We start from the raw sequence: 18,118 nt of genomic DNA, 5'->3' as shown, positions 1-18,118 counted from the left end.
TGGACTGAAACCTTTTGGCCTTGCTCGCTCAGGGCAGGTGCTCTGTAAGGTGCCGCTCGGCCTCGGTGCTCTCTCACCGCCTGGGAATCGCGGCTGCGGCGATGCGGAAACGGCACCCGGGGCCTCCCTTTGCGTTAGCAGGGTTTTCTTCTCGTCTTTTTTTTTTTTTTTCCCCAGAGCTGCAGGAGCGAGCGGCACTGCGGCTGCTCGCGATGTTGGGAACCGAAGCGAGTGCGCGCTGGTCTTTGGGCGCCTCCGCGGCCTCCTGCAGCCACCAGCCGACCACAGGACGCAGGAGAGAGCGCGGGTGCCGTTCTGTGCCTTACACTAGACATAACTTCATTTTCCTTATTTACAAATTGATAAATAAACCGTTAATATCTCTCCTGGCGTTTTGTTTGGAGTTGCTGAATCCAGTCGCCTAACGGAAGCGAGCCGCCGGCAGAGAGTTTCTTTAAAACGTGCGTTTGCGCTTCTCTTCCGCAACTAATTCCAGATAACAGCGTGTTAGCGCAAGTAGCGTAAATCTGTGCAAACAGCTTGAAAAATAAATTAACGACATTCACCTAAATAGTGCAGATTTGGCGCAACCGCCGCTCGGAGCGGGAGGTAAGTGCCGGCGGCAGCTCCAACCGCGCTCTGCTCTGGGCCTGCGTCACACAGCCGCTTTGGGGGTTTTATTCCGGGGCGATGCCGAAGGGGAGTTGGGATTTGCCCTGCGAGCGGCTCCGGATCTTTCCTCCCATCCGAGCCGGCTTCCTCCTCCTCCTCCTCTGCTCGGCAAATCGGGCTTCGCTCTCTTCCCCCTCGCGCCCAAACTGAGCCTGTTTTCTCCACTGACAGTTTGCTTTTAATTCCTCCTTTTTTCCTTTTCTTTACCCTAGTGCTTCCGTCGCTTCCTCTCCGCTTCGGCAACGCCGCTGGGCCCCGTTCATCCTCCTCTCCGCCGTCCGTCCGTCCGTCCTTCGCCGGGAGCCGCCTCCTAGGTCAGTGCCGGCAGGAGCTGAGGACGGGGATGGTGCGGGAGGAAGGTGGAGGGGGGACGCAAGCGCGGGAATCCCCGAGGTGCCCGATCCCCGCTGCGAGCTGCCCGAAAGCCGCTTGGGTTTTCGTTTTTTCCCGGGCGGCGCAGGGTCCCCCGGCGTTGGAGCGCGGCAAATCCCTCGTTTTCCTCGCCGGACGTGGCGGCCGTCGGAGGTCGCCCTTTTCCCTGCAGTTTTGTTCTGCTTTAACACCGTTAACCGCAGCCGGCTCGAGCGTCTCTCTTTTTTTTTTCCTTTTCCTCCTCGTGGTGACAGGCAAATTCACCGTTCAGACCCAATTTGCGACGCGACGAGGCGGAGGGGGGGCGTGAAGGTCCCTGCCGAAGCCCCGCCGCCGCCTCAGCTGTCGCACGGATCCCCCGGGCCACGATCGCGTCCTGCGGATCCCACTTCATTTGCACTGAAACCCGTCTTTCCAAAGATTTTTGATCCCGGAGAGAATCCGCTCGGCTCTTTGGTAGCCGCGTGCTTCAAACCCGAGCTCAGAACAGCGCGAAACAACAACAACAAAAAAATCTCTATTTTTTTTTTGTCTTAATTCGGAGCTGCCGCTCCTCTCCCTCCATGGCGGGGCAAATTATCTATGCCAACGTGGACGTCTCTCCCGAGGAATCCCGTGGGAAACGGCGTTCACTCCTGCAGCCTGGCGGTAAGCGGATCATCTCCTTTTTTCCCCCTCCCCCTCCCTGGGTTTTCCACGTGGGATTTTGATTTTTGCCACCCCTCTGCGGGTGATTTTCCAACCTTCCCACCTGGGTGGTTCAGAGGTCGCGGTGGCATCGGCAGCTGGAGCGAACGTGTCCCCCGAAGCCGGAGCTGCCGCGTTTTCAGGGCCGGGATGGCTCTTAAACCCGGCGTGCGGCGGCAGGATCCGTTCTCGCTCCCACTTGTGCCTGTCCGGCAAAGCCTCCGGAGCTGCCTGGCTTTTGCCGTTCTCTTGGCCATCACTTTTCCCACTGATCCTGCTTTTTAATCCCTCGTTTGCAAGGGGAGGGTGCAGCTCCTGCTGTTTTGGCCTCCTGAAGGGACGCTTGGAAAAGGTCGACGGGTTGCAGGCTCCTTCCTCTCATTCCCAATTTCCACCCAAAGCGCTTCCCTTTGCGCGCCGAGAAAGGGCCGAGAGGGAAAGCCGCGTTCCGCTGGCGCTAACGCGGAATTAATCAATTCTTCTTTTTTTTGTTTTTTTTTGTTCTTCTCGCTGCCGACGGTCTATTTTTGTCCGCCTGTCTTTGCGGCTGTACCTCAGGCTGACGCCGCACCTTAGCCCACCCCTTCCTGTGCCGTCGAGCCCCCGCGCGCTTGAAGAAAGCCGGCGCTCGGCCCCGGCGCAGGACGTGTTTGCCGAGCTGCGGCCGGGCGACCGCGAGCGCCCGAGCGGCCGCCGGCGCCGCCTCCTCCTGCCGCCTCCTCCTGCCGCCTCGGGCTTTTGCCGTCGCTCTCTTTGCCCCTCTCATCCCGCCTCCGTCGCCGATTCCCTCCGGCCTCGCTTCCCGCTCTGCAGCTGGCGGACGAGGAGCGACGCGGCGGCGGCCTCGGGACGCTCGGTGACGGGGGCACCCGCTTCCCCGGGGCGTCGGGGGCCGACGTCCGCCTCCGAGCCGCAGCGAGCGCGTGTCCGGAGCGGCCTTTCTGGAGAAAATAAGAAACGCTGCGGGATGGGAGCCGCGTTTCATCCCGACGGCTTTTCCTCCCCCCGCAGCGTCGGCCTGTCCCCGGTGGCACCGGACGGCTCTGTGGCTCGGCTGGAGCAGCAGCCTCGTCCTCGGCGCCGCCGTGCTGGCGCTGGGCTCCTGGGGTGAGTCGCTCTCGCTGGCTTTCCCTGCCGGCACCGGGTTCGGAAGCGCAATCACGCCGGCTTTTCGCAGAACGGGGGCGACGGCAAGGCGAAACCGCCAGAAAACTTGGATTTTGGGGGGGGGGGGGGGGGGGGGCGAGACGTGGGGAAGCTGATGGCTCCGTGGATGGAGCCTGTGTTGCTCCCCGGCCTCTTTTTTTCCGTGGAAGAAGCCGCCAGTCTGGTTTGGCGCCTCCGTATCCCGCGTGCTGTCGCCCCCGGGGGGGCTGAGGGGCCGCATCCTGGTGCCGGGGGCAACCTCGGAGGTGTCGCCGCTGCCCCCCTTCTCCTCTGCTCCGTCCTTCCCTTGCAGTTCACCACCTGCAGTCGGAGAAGCTGGGAAACGTCACGGACGGACACAGGGACATGACGCCAGCGGATTGCAGGGACGCGATGCTGGTGGATTTCAGGGATGCCGTGGCCCGTGACCGCCAGCACCTCCGAGAGTCCCTGTGCCCCCCGCAGGGGCAGGATCCGGCAGGTAACTCGCTGCCGCCGCAGGATCCCCCCCCAAAACAGCATTCCCGACTCCGGCTAAGACGCCCTTACCATTGCTCCATCCGTGTGTCCGCAGAGGGCGACGGATGCCGGCTCTGCCCGCCGGGCTGGACGCAGCGCGGGCGCAAGTGCTACTGGGTGGCCAACGGGGCCCAGTCCTGGGACAAGAGCCGGGAGAACTGCACTTCCCGGGACGCCGAGCTGCTGATGCCGGAGGACTGCGACGAGCTGGTAAACGGGGAGGGGGATGCGGTTGGGAACGTTGGGATGGACCCCCCTGAGATCCAGGGCTGCATCCGAGGGGCTGGAGATGCCCGGAAAGCCGGAATCAGCACCCACCTGTGTGGCCAAACCCCCCTGGATGCCTTGGGCAGCATCGGAGCTCAGGGAACGCTGGGGGGGGCTAGGTCCCGGGGAACGAGGGTCCATCCAGGAGCCGGATGCGGCCAGGCTCATCCGGGACGGACGCGGTTGAGGACACGGGCTGGGATGGCTCCCAGCTGCCCTGTCCCCGCTGCAGGAGCTCGTAAAGGACATCGCAAAGAAACCCTCTAAATACTTCTGGATCAGCCTCTCCAGCCTGGATCAGAGCCGGATCTGGCTCAGCGGCTCCTGCCTGGATCAGAGCGGGTGAGTGCGTTGCCCCGGAGCGGCCCCCAGGGACGGGTGTCGGGGTGCCGTTGCCCGTGGGGGATCCCGGTGCCGCCACGCAGATCCTCTTCCGCTCCCGCAGGCTCCCGCCGGGCTCCAGCAAAGGCTGCAGGGCGCTGAAGGGCTACCGGATCCTGACGGAGACCTGTGGCTCCATGATCTCCTGGATCTGCCAGAAAGCCGCCGTCACCATCTGAGCCAGAGGCAGCACCGGAAGGGCCAGGATCTCAGCGGGAAAGGCCAGGATCTCGGCAGGGAGATCCAATCTGTTCAGAGCACCCGGGCCCTGCTCACATCCCCTCCACCTCCGTCTTCCTCCCGAGCCATCGCTGTCCTTGGCTCACCCACGGCACGGATAACGGAGGTGTAAATAAAAGGGAAAAAAAAAAGGGAGAATTAAAAGTGGAAAACGAGCCCGGTTTGGGGGCGAGGGAGGGCGAGCGACGACCGTCGTAAATAGAAACAGGGAAGGGGGAAAAAAATCACCCCTGGAAACGGAATTGTGGAGGGATGGGAGCAGCAGAGAGGTGCCAGGAGCTTCATTCTGGTGCCATGATCCATCCACGGATGGAGCAGGGCTCTGTGGTGAGGCTGGCAGAGAGGTGAAATCCGGGTGGGAGGAGAAGGGAACGAAGGGAAACCCCCCACCCCACCCCCCGTGCCGGGGCTCGGCGGAGGTGGAAGCTCGGCGCCGATAAATCGCGTCGTGTCGGTTTTCCAGCGCTATAAAACGAGGAAAAAAACACCGTTCTGCATCCAGGAGCTTTTTCTCCCCGGTGCCGAGGCCTCTTCGGAGCCGCTTCGCCGGCGTTTTCGGCAGCGCCGATCGTGGCGCGGGAAGAAACTCCCAGAGGAGCAGCTCCGGCTCCGTCCAAGGATGTGCCGGTGGGAAAAAAAGCTGGGAAACATCCAAAACGCGACGTGGCAGGGGAGGAAGAAGGGCGTAAAGAGCGTTGGGAGAGCGGCTCTGGGGCAGATGTCTGAGCTTCGATGGGCGATTTCGGGATGAAGGTGCCGTGGGGCAGCAGCCACTCGCAGGACAGAGCAGATCCATGGGTCTTTCCTCTTTCCCTTTCCCTCCAATATTCCCAGCTATTCCTCCTGCGGAAGGTCAGGCATCTTGTGGGGGGAACTGCTGGCAGAAAAGCCCCAAAAGGAGAAGATTCCTCCCAAATCTCCCCTCGATGCAAATCCTCCCCGAAAGGGAAATCATTTCATGCGACTTGTTCTCCACGAGGTGGAGACGCAACGTAAGAGACGCCCGGGCGGCCGTTTCCGCCGGCCGAGTCGATCCGCCGAACTTCGGGCGAGGAACTTCCGTATCGGAGCTGACAAGGAGAAGAAAACCTCACCGCCGCTCGCTTTAATGTCCCGATAACGAGGGAGAACTTTGCAATTATGAGTAATTCCCGCTTGGTGTCTAGGGTGGAAGATGATCGTCCAACTGCTGGTCAAAAACGACGACCTGGTGGGTTTTACAGCACCTGCTACGTGGTTTTTCTCCATCCTCCGGCTCTTCTGCGTCCAGGATCGTCCTTGGGAGGAGGCCGGATGAGCTGGTAGCTCCAACCCCGAGCAGGAACCATCCGGGGTCTCGTTGATGTTGTCACCACGCCGATAAAGGTGCCAGCGGAGAGACGACAGGTATTGCATCCGGCGGGTGGTGTCTGGGCGCCGCACTCGTCCCGTCTCGCCCTCTTCTTGCCCTAAAAACGGGGTCGACTGGCGCCACCGTGCGTGAGCAGCCCACGTTGTCCTCGTCTTCGCCGTCCACCGCCTCGACGTCCTCTCTCCTTCCTAAATGTCCTCAAAACCGTGCCGATTAGCCCCATCCCGCTTCCGCTCTTGGGGATGGGAGGAGAAGGTGCAACCCAGGGCAGGTAGTTTGGGGTGTAAACTCAGTGGTTTGGCTTTGCAGGAGGAAAAACTAACCGTTTTTTGGCTCTGGACCCCGTGACCCCGTGCATCTGTCTGGGTCCAAGCCCCTGACCCAGCACCTCCAGCAGCCGCTGGGCAACGTGCTCTGCGGCACCGCTGCGCCCTCTGCGCTATCCTCCGCTTCGGCTTCTCTCTACCCCCCTTGCCTTCCCCCTCTGCCTCTCCGGCCCCTTGGCACGTCCTTCCCGTGCCAGGAGTTCCCCTGCCAGGTCCGGACCGGGCACCTCGGGGGGCTACAACGCGAATCTACCGACCCTGGGGACAGCCCCAAGACTGGATTGCATGGAGTCAACAAACTCCCAGGCTTGGGGAGGATCCCGAGAAAGCGTTACAAGTTTTACGAGGAATTCTGCGGGCGTCCGACCCTACCTGGGGTTTGTGCAAACGCTCCCTGAAGCCGCTGCGTTCACTCCCGATGAAAACCACTGCGAATTGCTCCAAAAGAAGGGAGCGTCAGCAACAACCTGAGGAACAGCCCTCAGCTTTCCCTTCCGGGCGATTTAAACAAATCCGAAGTTTTGCAGGGGGGATAGACCCGGAAGCCGAGGCTAAGAGGCCTCCGATAGCTTCCACCTTTGTAGATCATGAACACGCTGTTATTTGGAATTAGTTGCTGAAGAGAAGGCGCAAACGCACGTTTTAAAGAAACTCTCTGCCGGCGGCTCGCTTCCGTTAGGTGACTGGATTTAGCAACTCCAAACAAGATGTCAGGAGAAATATTAACTGTTTATTTATAAATTTAAAAATAATAATATATTTTATAAATAATAAGGAATACAAGGCTCTGCCTTGTGCAAGGCACAGAACGGCACCCGCGCTCTCTCCCGCTCCCTGCAGTCGGCCGGCAGCTGCAGGAGGCTGCGGAAGCACCAGAAGATCGGAGCGCGCTTGCCTCGGTTCCCAACGCTGCGAGCAGCCGCAGTGCCGCTCGCTCCAGCGGCTCCAGAAAAAAAAAAAAAAAAAAAACTGCTAGAGCAAAGGGAGGCCCCGGGTCCTGTTTTGGCATAGCTGCGGCCACGATTCCCAGGCGGCAAGAAGGGGACGCCTGCACAGCACTTCCTCCACATAGGAATCAAGTTTTGGAAGACAACAGAGCACCGAGGGTGCGCAGCACCATACAGAGCACCTGCCCTGAGCGAGTGTGACCAAAAGGTTTCAAACTAAGCAACGCGAGCAGAAAAATATAGTTATTAATGCTTCCAACTTGGAAGTATTTCACCAGGTGGGGTCTTCCCTGTTTTACAGGGCCCCTGGGTGTTTTACAAGACCAAAAAATGTCTATGACACCCGCACCCATGGGTGCAAAACTACTCGTCGTCCTCATGGGCTTTCTGTGCTGATCCCTAAGGGCTGCTCCAGCTCCAGCACGGCAGGCACATGAAGGGAGGTAGCAGAGGGCAGCCATGCCGGGGCAGCCTGCCTGCTCCGGAGGCGGCGTTCCCACCTCGCTCAGAGCGGAGCCAGCGCCACGCTGCAGATATAAGGCCTGAGCTGGGAGCAGCTAGAACTGGCGATGGCGTCATTCATGTAGGCGCAGGCTCCTTGGCCGTGAACTGGGAACCTGCGGAGCAAGGAAAGGCGACGCCAGGTTGGTCGCGATGCCCTCGAGCGCCGGGAGGGAAGCGGGGCCAGCGGCGAGCGACAGCCCCAGGCAGAGGCGGCACACGGGGGCACCGCTGGCCCCCCAGTTCACGACACGGTGCCCCAGGGCTCACGTTCCGTCGTAGACGGTGCCATCCGCCCACACCAGGCGCCCGTCCTGCCTGCGCAGCCCCAACCAGCAGTCGGTGGAGCTTTTGAGCTCCCTGAGGAAAGGCTGCGGGGGAAAGAGGGGGAAACGGTCACAAGCTGCTGCCGGCCCCGGGCTCCGCTGGCCCCCTGGCATTCGCCGCCCTGCCCTGCCGGGCGCTGCCACCTGCCCAGACCCGCAGAACAGCTCTGCCGGCAAGAAAAGGGGATTCCGACCCACCCATAACATTCCCAAAGGAAAATGCCAGCCGCGCTAAGGCTCCCCCTCCCTCACCACAGCCCCGCTTCGCTGTGGGGACAGCAACCACGGCTCCGTCCCCTCTGCCCCTCTGCCCTGGCGGCTCGGCCCGCCCCAGCGCGGCCCCCCGTACCCGATCCAGCCGCTCCCGCGGCGCCCCGCGCACTCACCACTTCCCACTCCCGCTTCAGCATAGCCAGCGAGGCCCCCAGCGAGGAGCAGTGATGCTGGCTCGACTCCCAGCTCGCCTCCTCCCGCGAGATGTAGTAGCAGATCCCGCGGCAGCCGATCCAGCCGTCGCGGCAGCTCAACACGGCAGCACCAGTGGTTTGGGGGTCGCTACGCCGGCTCGCTGCAGGGGGACGGGAAAGTGGTGAGATGTCGCCCTTCAAGACGCAGCCCCCCAGGCGCCCCCACACACAGCCCTGCTCCTGAGCCACAGCCGGGCTTCCTGCTCCCCTCTCTTTCCCCTGCCATCAGCACAGGGACAGCCATGTACGCACACGGACAGCTCCACGCCAACACCATGCAGCCGTCCCTTCCCTTACCTGCCACTGCAACAATGCAAACGAACAGAACGACATTTATGGCCACACTCACAGCCAGCGCTGGGGGGTGCCATCGACGGGGTCTGCGCAGGTCGCCTGGAGGAACAAAAAGCCGCTCACAGCGGAGATGCGGCTGTCCCAGAGCAGGCAGCAGGCCAGCGGGGACACTGCCAGAGGGACACCGGCCCCTCTCCGCGCCCCACACCTTCGACTCACCCATCAGCATGCACACGTTCGTGCCTGCCGACACAGCAGACCCACGCCTGACTCTGCCGGGGGAGCCCGGTTCCTCCAGGGGCTGCTCTTGGACTCCTTCAGTGAAGCAGGACCTGTTCTCCTCTTGCCTCACACCAGTCACAGATTCAGGGGCTAACAGCGCTTGGTCCACAGGTTCTGGTGCTGCAGCACTCATTGGTGCTGGCGAAATCTTCACAAGGGCAGGCTCCGACCTCGTCGCTCACTGCAGCTCCGGCACCGTCCCGGTAGGCACCGTCCGTGCTTCAAGGATTGCTGCCAGCCAGGGGGGACGCAGCGCTGCCGCCACACGCACGCTCCAGCCTCCTTGGCTCTCGGCACCGGCCACGAAGCTCTCGAAACTACGATGCCATCGCCCAGTACGTGCTGGGAAAGAGCAAACGCTTGACGGGATGCTGGGACAGAGACAGAAGAGCTCTGACAGGAGGCAGCAGAGAAGACACAGGTGCAGGGTAACAAAGGGAGCAAGATGCCTTCGGGAGGAACAGACACGCGGGAAACCCCAAATAAACGAGAAGGAAACGAAATATAACGGAACAAAACCCGCCCGGAGGCGGGGCGAGAGCAGCCGCAACCGCTACCGCACCCTCCCTCCCCCCCCCGGCATTCTGAGCCACCCACAGCGCCTGGTACCGCCCCCCCCGCCGTGCCTCGCCCAATCACTGCCCGCAGCCGCTGAGGGGCGGCCGACACAGCCAATCACAGAGAGCGATCGCTCCGCCTCACAGTACCACAGTGACAAACAACCCGCTGCCTTTTAATGAGCCCCATACGGCCCCGTTTGGCCCCCACCCGGCCGATTCCCTTCTTCCCTAGAAAGCCTCTGCCTCGGGATGCGCCTCCGCGAGCCCGGCGCCCACCGGCAGCCACCCGACACGCAGCGGTACCGGCCTCCCCCCGCCCCTTTGCCCGGTGCCTCCGGGCGGGAGGCGACAGCGGCTCCGTCTCCTCCCTTCTCCTCCAAAGTGGTTTCACTATCGGCCCCACCCCCTGCCGCTCCGCCCAATCACTGCCAACAGCCACTGAATGACGGGCCGCGCAGCCAATCACAGCGAGTGCCAGGGCTTTAGACCGCCTTCCACAGGTGACTGACAGCATTAAAAGCAGCTCGCGCTGGTAGGACTAAGAACCACAGATAATTGCCTGATGAGGTAAACCAGAGTATCGAATACGTAACAACTTACTATCGCTTAGAAGCTGCAACAAAAACGCTGCTCGGGGTCCCTTCCCGCGCTCCCAGCCAAGAGGCACCTCATTGCTAGCAATAAAACTTTAAAAGCTCAGAAAACTGACTCTCAATGCTCCTTGCTGGTACCCGCGAACGAACAAAAGAGAACAGATCATTTTAACACCAAAAATTGCCCCTGTTTTCATTACCGTCTCAGTACGAGTTGCCACTCCCCTCCCGTCCAGCTGCGTTCTTCACGTGGAACTTGTGAATGGAGATATATGAGCTGGGGGGGGGGTGCAAAGTGTAGCCTCTCTCCGTGATTGGCTATGCTGCCTGCCACTCAGCAGCTGTGGGCGGTGATTGGGCGAAGCAGCCTCGAAGGGCAGAAGGACGTTTATGGCCGCGCTCACAGCCAGCACTGGGAGGTGCCATCGACGGGGTCTGCGCAGGTCGCCTGGAGGAACAAAAAGCCGCTCACAGCGGAGATGCGGCTGTGCCAGAGCAGGCAGCAGGCCAGCGGGGACACTGCCAGAGGGACACCGGCCCCTCTCCGCGCCCCACACCTTCGACTCACCCATCAGCACCCTCTTCTTCGTGCCTGCCGACACAGCAGACCCACGCCCGACTCTGCCGGGGGAGCCCGCTTCGTCCAGGGGCTCCTCTTGGACTTCTTCAATGGAGCAGGACCCGTTCTTCTTCTCTTGCCTCACACCAGTCACAGATTTGGGGTCTCCTGGCACTTGGTCCGGAGATTCTGGCCATGAAGTGCCCATTGGTGCTGGCAAAGCCTTGGCAAGGGCAGGTTCCAACCTTATCGCTCACTGCAGCTCCGGCACTGTCCCGCCAGGCACCGTCCGCGCTTCAAGGATTGCTGCCAGCCAGGGGGGACGCAGCGCTGCCGCCACACGCACGCTCCAGGCTCCAGAAAGTCCATGAGGATGATGAGTAGTTTTGCACCCATGGACATGGGTGTCATGGATGTTTGTTGTAAAGCACCCAGGTGCCCTGTAAAACAGGGAGGTCTCCAGGTGGTGAAATACTTCCAAGTTGGAGGCATTAATAACTATATTTTTCTACTTGCGCTGCTTAGGCTGAAACCTTTTGGCCTTGCTCGCTCAGGGCAGCTGCTCTGTAAGGTGCCGCTCGGCCTCGGTGCTCTCTCACCGCCTGGGAATCGCGGCTGCGGCGATGCGGAAACGGCACCTGGGGCCTCCCTTTGCGTTAGCAGGGTTTTCTTGTTTTTTTTTTTTTTTTTTTTTTCCCCGGAGCTGCAGGACCGAGCGGCGCTGCGGCTGCTCGCAGTGTTGGGAACCAAGGCGAGTGCGCGCTGGTCTTTGGGCACCTCCGCGGCCTCCTGCAGCCGCTGGCTGGCCACATGGCACAGGAAAGAGCGTGGGTGCCGTTCTGGGCCTTACACTGGACATAACTTCCTATTCCTTATTTACAAATTAATAAATAAACGTTTAATATTTCTCCTGGTGTTTTGTTTGGAGTTGCTAAATCCAGTCGCCTAACGGAAGCGAGCCGCCGGCAGAGAGTTTCTTTAAAACGTGCGTTTGCGCTTTCTCTTCCGCAACTAATTCCAGATAACAGCGTGTTAGCGCAAGTAGCGTAAATCTGTGCAAACAGCTTGAAAATAAATTAACGATATTCACCTAAATAGTGCAGATTTAGCGCAACCGCCGCTCGGAGTGGGAGGTAAGTGCCGACGGCAGCTCCAACTGCGCTCTGCTCCGGGCGCACGTTGCGCAGCCGCTTTGGGGGTTTTATTCCGGGGCGATGCCGAAGGGGAGTTGGGATTTGCCCTGCAAGCGGCTCCGGATCTTTCCTCCCATCCGAGCCGGCTTCCTCCTCCTCCTCCTCCTCCGCTCGGCAAATCGGGCTTCGCTCTCTTCCCCCCCTCGCGCCCAAACCGAGCCTGTTTTCTCCACTGCCAGTTTGCTTTTAATTCCTCCTTTTTTTCCTTTTCTTTACCCTAGTGCTTCCGTCGCTTCCTCTCCGCTTCGGCAACGCCGCTGGGCCCCGTTCATCCTTCCTCTCCGCTGTCCGTCTGTCCGTCCCTTCGCCGGGAGCCGCCTCCTAGGTCAGTGCCGGCGGGAGCTGAGGACGGGGATGGTGCGGGAGGAAGGCGGAGGGGGGACGCAAGCACGGGAATCCCCGAGGTGCCCCGATCCCCGCTGCGAGCTGCCCGAAAGCCGCTTGGTTTTTCGTTTTCTCCCGGGCGGCGCAGGGTCCCCCGGCGTTGGAGCGCGGCAAATCCCTCGTTTTCCTCGCCGGACGTGGCGGCCGTCGGAGGTCGCCCTTTTCCCTGCAGTTTTGTTCTGCTTTAACACCGTTAACCGCAGCCGGCTCGAGCTTCTCTCTTTTTTTTTCCTTTTCCTCCTCGTGGTGACAGGCAAATTCACCGTTCAGGCCCCGTTTGCGACGCGACGAGGCAGAGGGGGGGGCGCGAAGGTCCCTGCCGAAGCCCCGCTGCCGCCTCAGCCGTCGCACGGATCCCCCAGGCCATGATCGCGTCCCATGGATCCTGCTTCGTTCGCTCCGAAACTCCTGTTCCCCAAGAGTTTCGATCCCGGAGAGAATCCGCTCGGCTCTTTGGTAGCCGCGTGCTTCAAACCCAAGCTCAGAACAGCGCGAAAAAACCAAAAAAAAATCTCAATTTATTTTTTTGGTCTTAATGGAGCGAAAGCCGTGCGACGCCTCCCGTTTCCAGGCCGGCCGGTGCCTTGGGCGTGTTCCGGGGCGATTCCCTCCCCGCGCGGCGGCGCCGGCGGCTCCTGCCTCTCCGCCGAGGCCCCGTAGGCGGGAGAGGAGGCGCGAAGCTGCGCCGCGGGAGCGCGACGCTCGCAGGAACCGGACGTCCGGGCGGCGGCTGCTCGAGTCGCCGCCCGGGTGAGCGAACGAGCGAGCGAGCGGCCGGCTGCTCTCGAGAGCCGGAGGCTGCCGCATCCTCTCCCTCCATGGCGGGGCAAATCGTTTACGCCGACCTGAACATCGTTCCCAAGGAATCCCGCGGGAAACGGCGTTCGCTCCCGCAGCCCGGCGGTAAGCGGATCGTCTCCTTTTTTTCCCCCCTCCCTGGGTTTTTCCACGTGGGATTTTGATTTTTGCCACCCCTCTGCGGGTGATTTTCCAACCTTCCCACCTGGGTGGTTCAGACGTCGCGGTGGCGTCGGCAGCCGGAGCGAACGTGTCCCCCGAAGCCGGAGCTGCCGCGTTTTCAGGGCCTGGCTGGCTCTTAAACCCAGCGTGCGGCGGCAGCATCTGTCCTCGCTCCTGCCTGGAAAAGGTCGACAGGTTGCAGGCTCCTTCCGCTCATTCCCAATTTCCACCCAAAGCGCTTCCCTTTGCGCGCCGAGAAAGGGCCGAGAGGGAAAGCCGCGTTCCGCTGGCGCTAACGCGGAATTAATCGATTCTTCTTTTTTTTTTTTTGTTCTCGCTGCCGACGGTCTATTTTTGTCCGCCTGTCTTTGCGGCTGTACCTCAGGCTGACGCCGCACCTTAGCCCACCCCTTCCTGTGCCGTCGAGCCCCCGCGCGCTTGAAGAGAGCCGGCGCTCGGCCCCGGCGCAGGACGTGTTCGCCGAGCTGCGGCCGGGCGACCGCGAGCGCCCGAGCGGCCGCCGGCGCTGCCTCCTCCTCCCACCTCCTCCTGCCGCCTCGGGCTTTTGCCGTCGCTCTCTTTGCCCCTCTCATCCCGCCTCCGTCGCCGATTCCCTCCGGCCTCGCTTCCCGCTCTGGAGCTGGCGGACGAGGAGCGACGCGGCGGCGGCCTCGGGACGCTCGGTGCCGGGGGCACCCGCTTCCCCGGGGCGTTGGGGGCTGACGTCCGCCTCCGAGCCGCGGCGAGCGCGTGTCCGGAGCGGCCTTTCCGGAGAAAATAAGAAACGCCGTGGGATGGGAGCCGCGTTTCATCCCGACGGCTTTTCCTCCCCCCGCAGCGTCGGCCTGTCCCCGGTGGCACCGGACGGCTCTGTGGCTCGGCTGGAGCAGCAGCCTCGTCCTCGGCGCCGCCGTGCTGGCGCTGGGCTCCTGGGGTGAGTCGCTCTTGCCGGCTTTCCCTGCCGGCGCCGGGTTCGGAAGCGGGATCCCACCAGCTTTTCGCGGAACGGGGGCGACGGCGAGGCGAAACCGCCGGAAAACTTGGATTTTTTGGGGGGGGCGAGACATGGGGAAGCTGACGGCTCCTCAGATGGAGCCTGCATTGCTCCCTGGCCTATTTTTTTTCCGTGGAAGAAGCCGCCGGTCCGGTTCGGCACCTCCGTATCCCGCGTGCTGTCGCCCCCGGGAGGGCCAAGGGGCCGCATCCTGGTGCCAGGGGCGACCTCGGAGGTGTTGCCACTGCCCCCCTTCTCCTCCGCTCTGTCCTTCCCTTGCAGTTCACCACCTGCAGTCGGAGAAGCCAGAAAATGGCACGGATGGATGCAGGGACGTGACACCAGTGGATTGCAGGGACGTGACGCCGGCAGATTGCGGGGATGCCGTGGCCCGTGACCACCAGCGCCTCCGGGAGGCCCTGTGCCCCCCACAGGGGCAGGATCCAGCAGGTAACTCCCCGCCACCACGGGATCCCCCCCTAAAACAGCATTCCCAACTCCGGCTAACATGCCCTCGCCGTTGCTCCGTCCGTCTATCCATAGAGGGTGATGGATGCCGGCTCTGCCCACCGGGCTGGACGCGGCGCGGGCGCAAGTGCTACTGGGTGGCTGACGGGATCGGGCCCTGGAACGAGAGCCGGAAGAACTGCACTTCCCAGGACGCCGAGCTGCTGATGCCGAAGGACTGCAACGAGCTGGTAAACAGGGAGGGGGATGCGGTTGGGAACGTTGGGATGGACCCCCCTGAGATCCAGGGCTGCATCCGAGGGGCTGGAGATGCCCAGAAAGCCGGAATTGGTGCCCGCTTGTGTGGCCAAACACCCCAGGACGCCTTGGGCAGCATCGGAGCATGGGGAACACTGGGGGGGGGCTCAGTCCCGGGGAACGAGGGTCCATCCAGGAGCGGGATGTGGCCAGGCTCATCCGGGACAGACGCGGTCGAGGACACGGGCTGGGATGGCTCCCAGCTGCCCTGTCCCCGCTGCAGGAGTTCGTAAAGGACATCGCAAAGAAACCCTCTAAATACTTCTGGATCGACATCTCCGGCCCGGATCGGAGCCAGATCCGGCTCAGCGGCTCCTGCCTGGATCAGAGCGGGTGAGTGTGTCACCCCGGAGCGGCCCCCAGGGACGGGTTTCGGGGTGCTGCTGCCCATGGGGGATTCCAGCGCTGCCACACGGATCCTCTCCCGCTCCCGCAGGCTCCCGCTGGGCTCCAGCAAAGGCTGCAGGGCGCTGAAGGGCAACCGGATCCTGACGGAGACCTGTGGCTCCATGATCTCCTGGATCTGCCAGAAAGCCGCCGTCGCCCTCTGAGCCAGTCAGAGGCAGCACTGGAAGGGCCGGGATCTCAGCAGGAGATCCAACCTGCTCACGTTCCCCCCCCTCCGTCTTCCTCCCAGGCCATTGCCATCCTTGGCTTGCCCATGGCACGGATAATGGAGGTGTAAATAAAAGGAAGAAAAAAAAAAAGGAGAATTAAATGCAGAAAACGAGCCCGGTTTGGGGGTGAGGGAGGGCGAGCGACGACCGTCGTAAATAGAAACAGGGAAGGGGGAAAAAATCACAGGATCGCAGAGGGACGGGAGCAGCAGAGACGTGCCGGGAGCTTAATTCCAGCGCCGTGATCCATCCACGGATGGAGCAGGGCTCCGCGGTGAGGCTGGCAGAGGGGTGAAATCCGGGTGGGAGGAGAAGGGAGCGAAGGGAACACCCCCCTCCCCCACCCGCGCTGGAGCTCTGCGGAGGCAGAAGCTCAGCGGTGATAAATCACGTCGCGTCGGTTTTCCGGCGCTATAAAGCGAGGAAAAAAACACCGTTCTGCATCCAGGAGCTTTTTCTCCCCGGTGCCGAGGCCTCTTCGGAGCCGCTTCGCCGGCATTTTCGGCAGCACCGATCGCAGCATGGGAAGAAGCTCCCAGAGGAGCAGCTCCGGCTCCGTCCAAGGATGCACTGGTGGGAAAAAAAGCTGGGAAACATCCAAAACGCGATGTGGCAGGGGAGGAAGAAGGGCGTAAAGAGCGTTGGGAGAGCGGCTCTGGGGCAGATGTCTGAGCTTCGATGGGCGATTTCAGGACGAAGGTGCCGTGGGGCAGCAGCCGCTCGCAGGACGGAGCAGATCCACGGGTCTTTCCTCTTTTTCCCCCTGATATTCCCGGCTATTCCTCCTGCGGAAGGTCAGGCATTTTGGAGGGGGGAAACTGCTGGCAGAAAAGCCCCCGAAAGAAGAAGATTCCTCCCAAATCTCCCCTCGATGCAAATCCTCCCCTGAAAGGGAAATCGTTTCATGCGAGTTGTTCTCCACGAGGTGGAGACGCAACATAAGAGACGCCCAGGCGGCCGTTTCCGCCGGCCGAGTCGATCCGCCGAACTTCGGGCGAGGAACTTCCGTATCGGAGCTGACGAGGAGAAGAAAACCTCACTGCCGCTTGCTTTAATGTCCCGATAACGAGGGAGAACTTTGCAATTATGAGTAATTCCCGCTTGGTGTCTAGGGTGGAAGATGATCGTCCAACTGCTGGTCAAAAACGACGACCTGGTGGGTTTTACAGCACCTGCTACGTGGTTTTTCTCCATCCTCCGGCTCTTCTGCGTCCGGGATCGTCCTTGGGAGGAGGCTGGATGAGCTGGTAGCTCCAACCCCGAGCAGGAACCATCCGGGGTCTCGTTGACATCGTCACCACGCTGATAAATGTGCTGATGGAGAGATGACAGGTATCGTGTCCGGCGGGTGGCATCCGGGCGCCGTGCTCGTCCTGTCTCGCCCTCTTCTTGCCCTAAAAACGGGGTCGACTGGCGCCACCGTGCGTGAGCAGCCCACGTTGTCCTCGTCTTCGCCGTCCACCGCCTCGACGTCCTCTCTGCTGCCTAAATGTCCTCCAAACCGTGCCGATTAGCCCCATCCCGCTTCCGCTCCTGGGGATGGGAGGAGAAGGCGCAACCCAGGGCGGGTAGTTTGGGGTGTAAACTCAGTGGTTTGGCTTTGCGGGAGGAAAAACTAACCGTTTTTTGGCTCCGGACCCCGTTTTCGCCACCCCGAGAAGCAGCACGTGGGTGGAGAGCATACGGATCACGCCGCCGGCACGCCGTCCCTCGGCAAATCCGTGAGCCGCGGAAGAGGGAACGGCTCTGGCAGACGCACGAAGCAGCGGGTATCTCGGTAGTTCAGGAAGCGGCAGCATGTTTCTGCCATTGGGATTGGATCCCAGGGACAGGATCTAAGAGCAGGACCCGTCCCTTTCCTCGGATATTAAGCTCTCTCCGGTGCAACGCACCCGGACAGCGAGTCATCGGCCTCCCGCAGACCCCGGAGGAGCCCGGCGTTGATGGCGGAGGCTTCTTCCCCCTCGATTTTGGGTTCGCTGAGCGTTATTGCTACGTGTTTCGAGCCCATATTTGCTAATCGGTTGTGCTTTTTCCTCTTTTTTTACTGATTCGGCAGGTTTTTGCTCCTTTTTATTTTATTTTACTTGAAAACAAGGCTAAGAGGTTAAAGGGGAAGAGGGGAGAAGGTCATCTTCATCTCCATCCTGCTCCTAGGAAGGAGCAAGGAGAAGTGGGATCAAATTTTCTTCGCGCTTTTGCCGCAGGTTTCCCATCGGATTGACCGCGGGACAAAGCGTCTCCCGGCGCAGCCCCAGGGCTGCCGGCAGCGGCGTCTTCCCGGTGCGGTCCGCATCCGGATGGCTTCCTCCCGGCGAACCCACCTGAGCTCCATGTGGCAGGTTTCCGAGTTGATCCCTTCGGCTCTCGCCACCCCGCAGCTCTCCATGTCCGTGCTGCCTCGCCGCAGGATGTGACTCACTGCGGCCGCCCTCGTCGTCCCCGCCTTGTCCCTCCCTGGGGCAGGAGTTTGTGTCCGCGGAGCTTTTTTGTTTTGTTTGGTTGTTTTTGGTTTTTGGGGGGGGGGGCCCAGTGTTCCCGAGGTGCTGCGGGGGGGGCTGGGGCAGGAGACTGGTGACATCAGGGGTCCAGGGGTGGGATACTGGGGGTCGGGGGCTGGATACTGGGGGAACTGGGGCAGGATATTGGGGAAATGGGGGTCTGGGGGTGGGATACTGGGGGAACTGGAGCGGGATATTGGGGAAATAACCTCAA

At 61.6% G+C, this 18,118-nt stretch overlaps 1 protein-coding gene and 1 long non-coding RNA gene across 2 annotated transcripts; both read left to right on the top strand.

Moving 5' to 3' along the window:
• Positions 1–676: 676 nt before the first annotated feature.
• Positions 677–3,255, top strand: LOC136994761 (uncharacterized). The gene is made up of 4 exons (XR_010886666.1): positions 677–986; positions 1,589–1,692; positions 2,743–2,838; positions 3,191–3,255. It is a non-coding gene; the product is annotated as an uncharacterized lncRNA (long non-coding RNA).
• Positions 3,256–3,270: 15 nt separating this feature from the next.
• On the top strand, positions 3,271–17,911 carry LOC136994694 (killer cell lectin-like receptor subfamily B member 1B allele C). The gene is made up of 4 exons (XM_067313634.1): positions 3,271–3,358; positions 3,452–3,606; positions 15,010–15,119; positions 15,190–17,911. Exons 1-4 carry the CDS (start codon positions 3,271–3,273, stop codon positions 15,335–15,337), a joined length of 501 nt encoding a protein of 166 aa, XP_067169735.1. The 3' UTR covers positions 15,338–17,911.
• The last annotated feature ends 207 nt before the right edge of the window (positions 17,912–18,118 follow it).

Source organism: Apteryx mantelli, chromosome 32, assembly GCF_036417845.1.
Source record: "Apteryx mantelli isolate bAptMan1 chromosome 32, bAptMan1.hap1, whole genome shotgun sequence".
Classification (NCBI taxonomy): domain Eukaryota; kingdom Metazoa; phylum Chordata; class Aves; order Apterygiformes; family Apterygidae; genus Apteryx; species Apteryx mantelli.
This window is presented reverse-complemented; position numbering and strand designations above follow the sequence as displayed.

Bases quoted from the DNA above. Each gene is read 5' to 3' on its own strand.
- LOC136994694 (XM_067313634.1), top strand. From the start codon at position 3,271: ATGCTGGTGGATTTCAGGGATGCCGTGGCCCGTGACCGCCAGCACCTC. The intron at 3,359-3,451 runs GTAACTCGCTGC...GTGTGTCCGCAG, and splicing joins GCAGGGGCAGGATCCGGCAG to AGGGCGACGGATGCCGGCTC. The intron at 3,607-15,009 runs GTAAACGGGGAG...TCCCCGCTGCAG, and splicing joins CGGAGGACTGCGACGAGCTG to GAGTTCGTAAAGGACATCGC.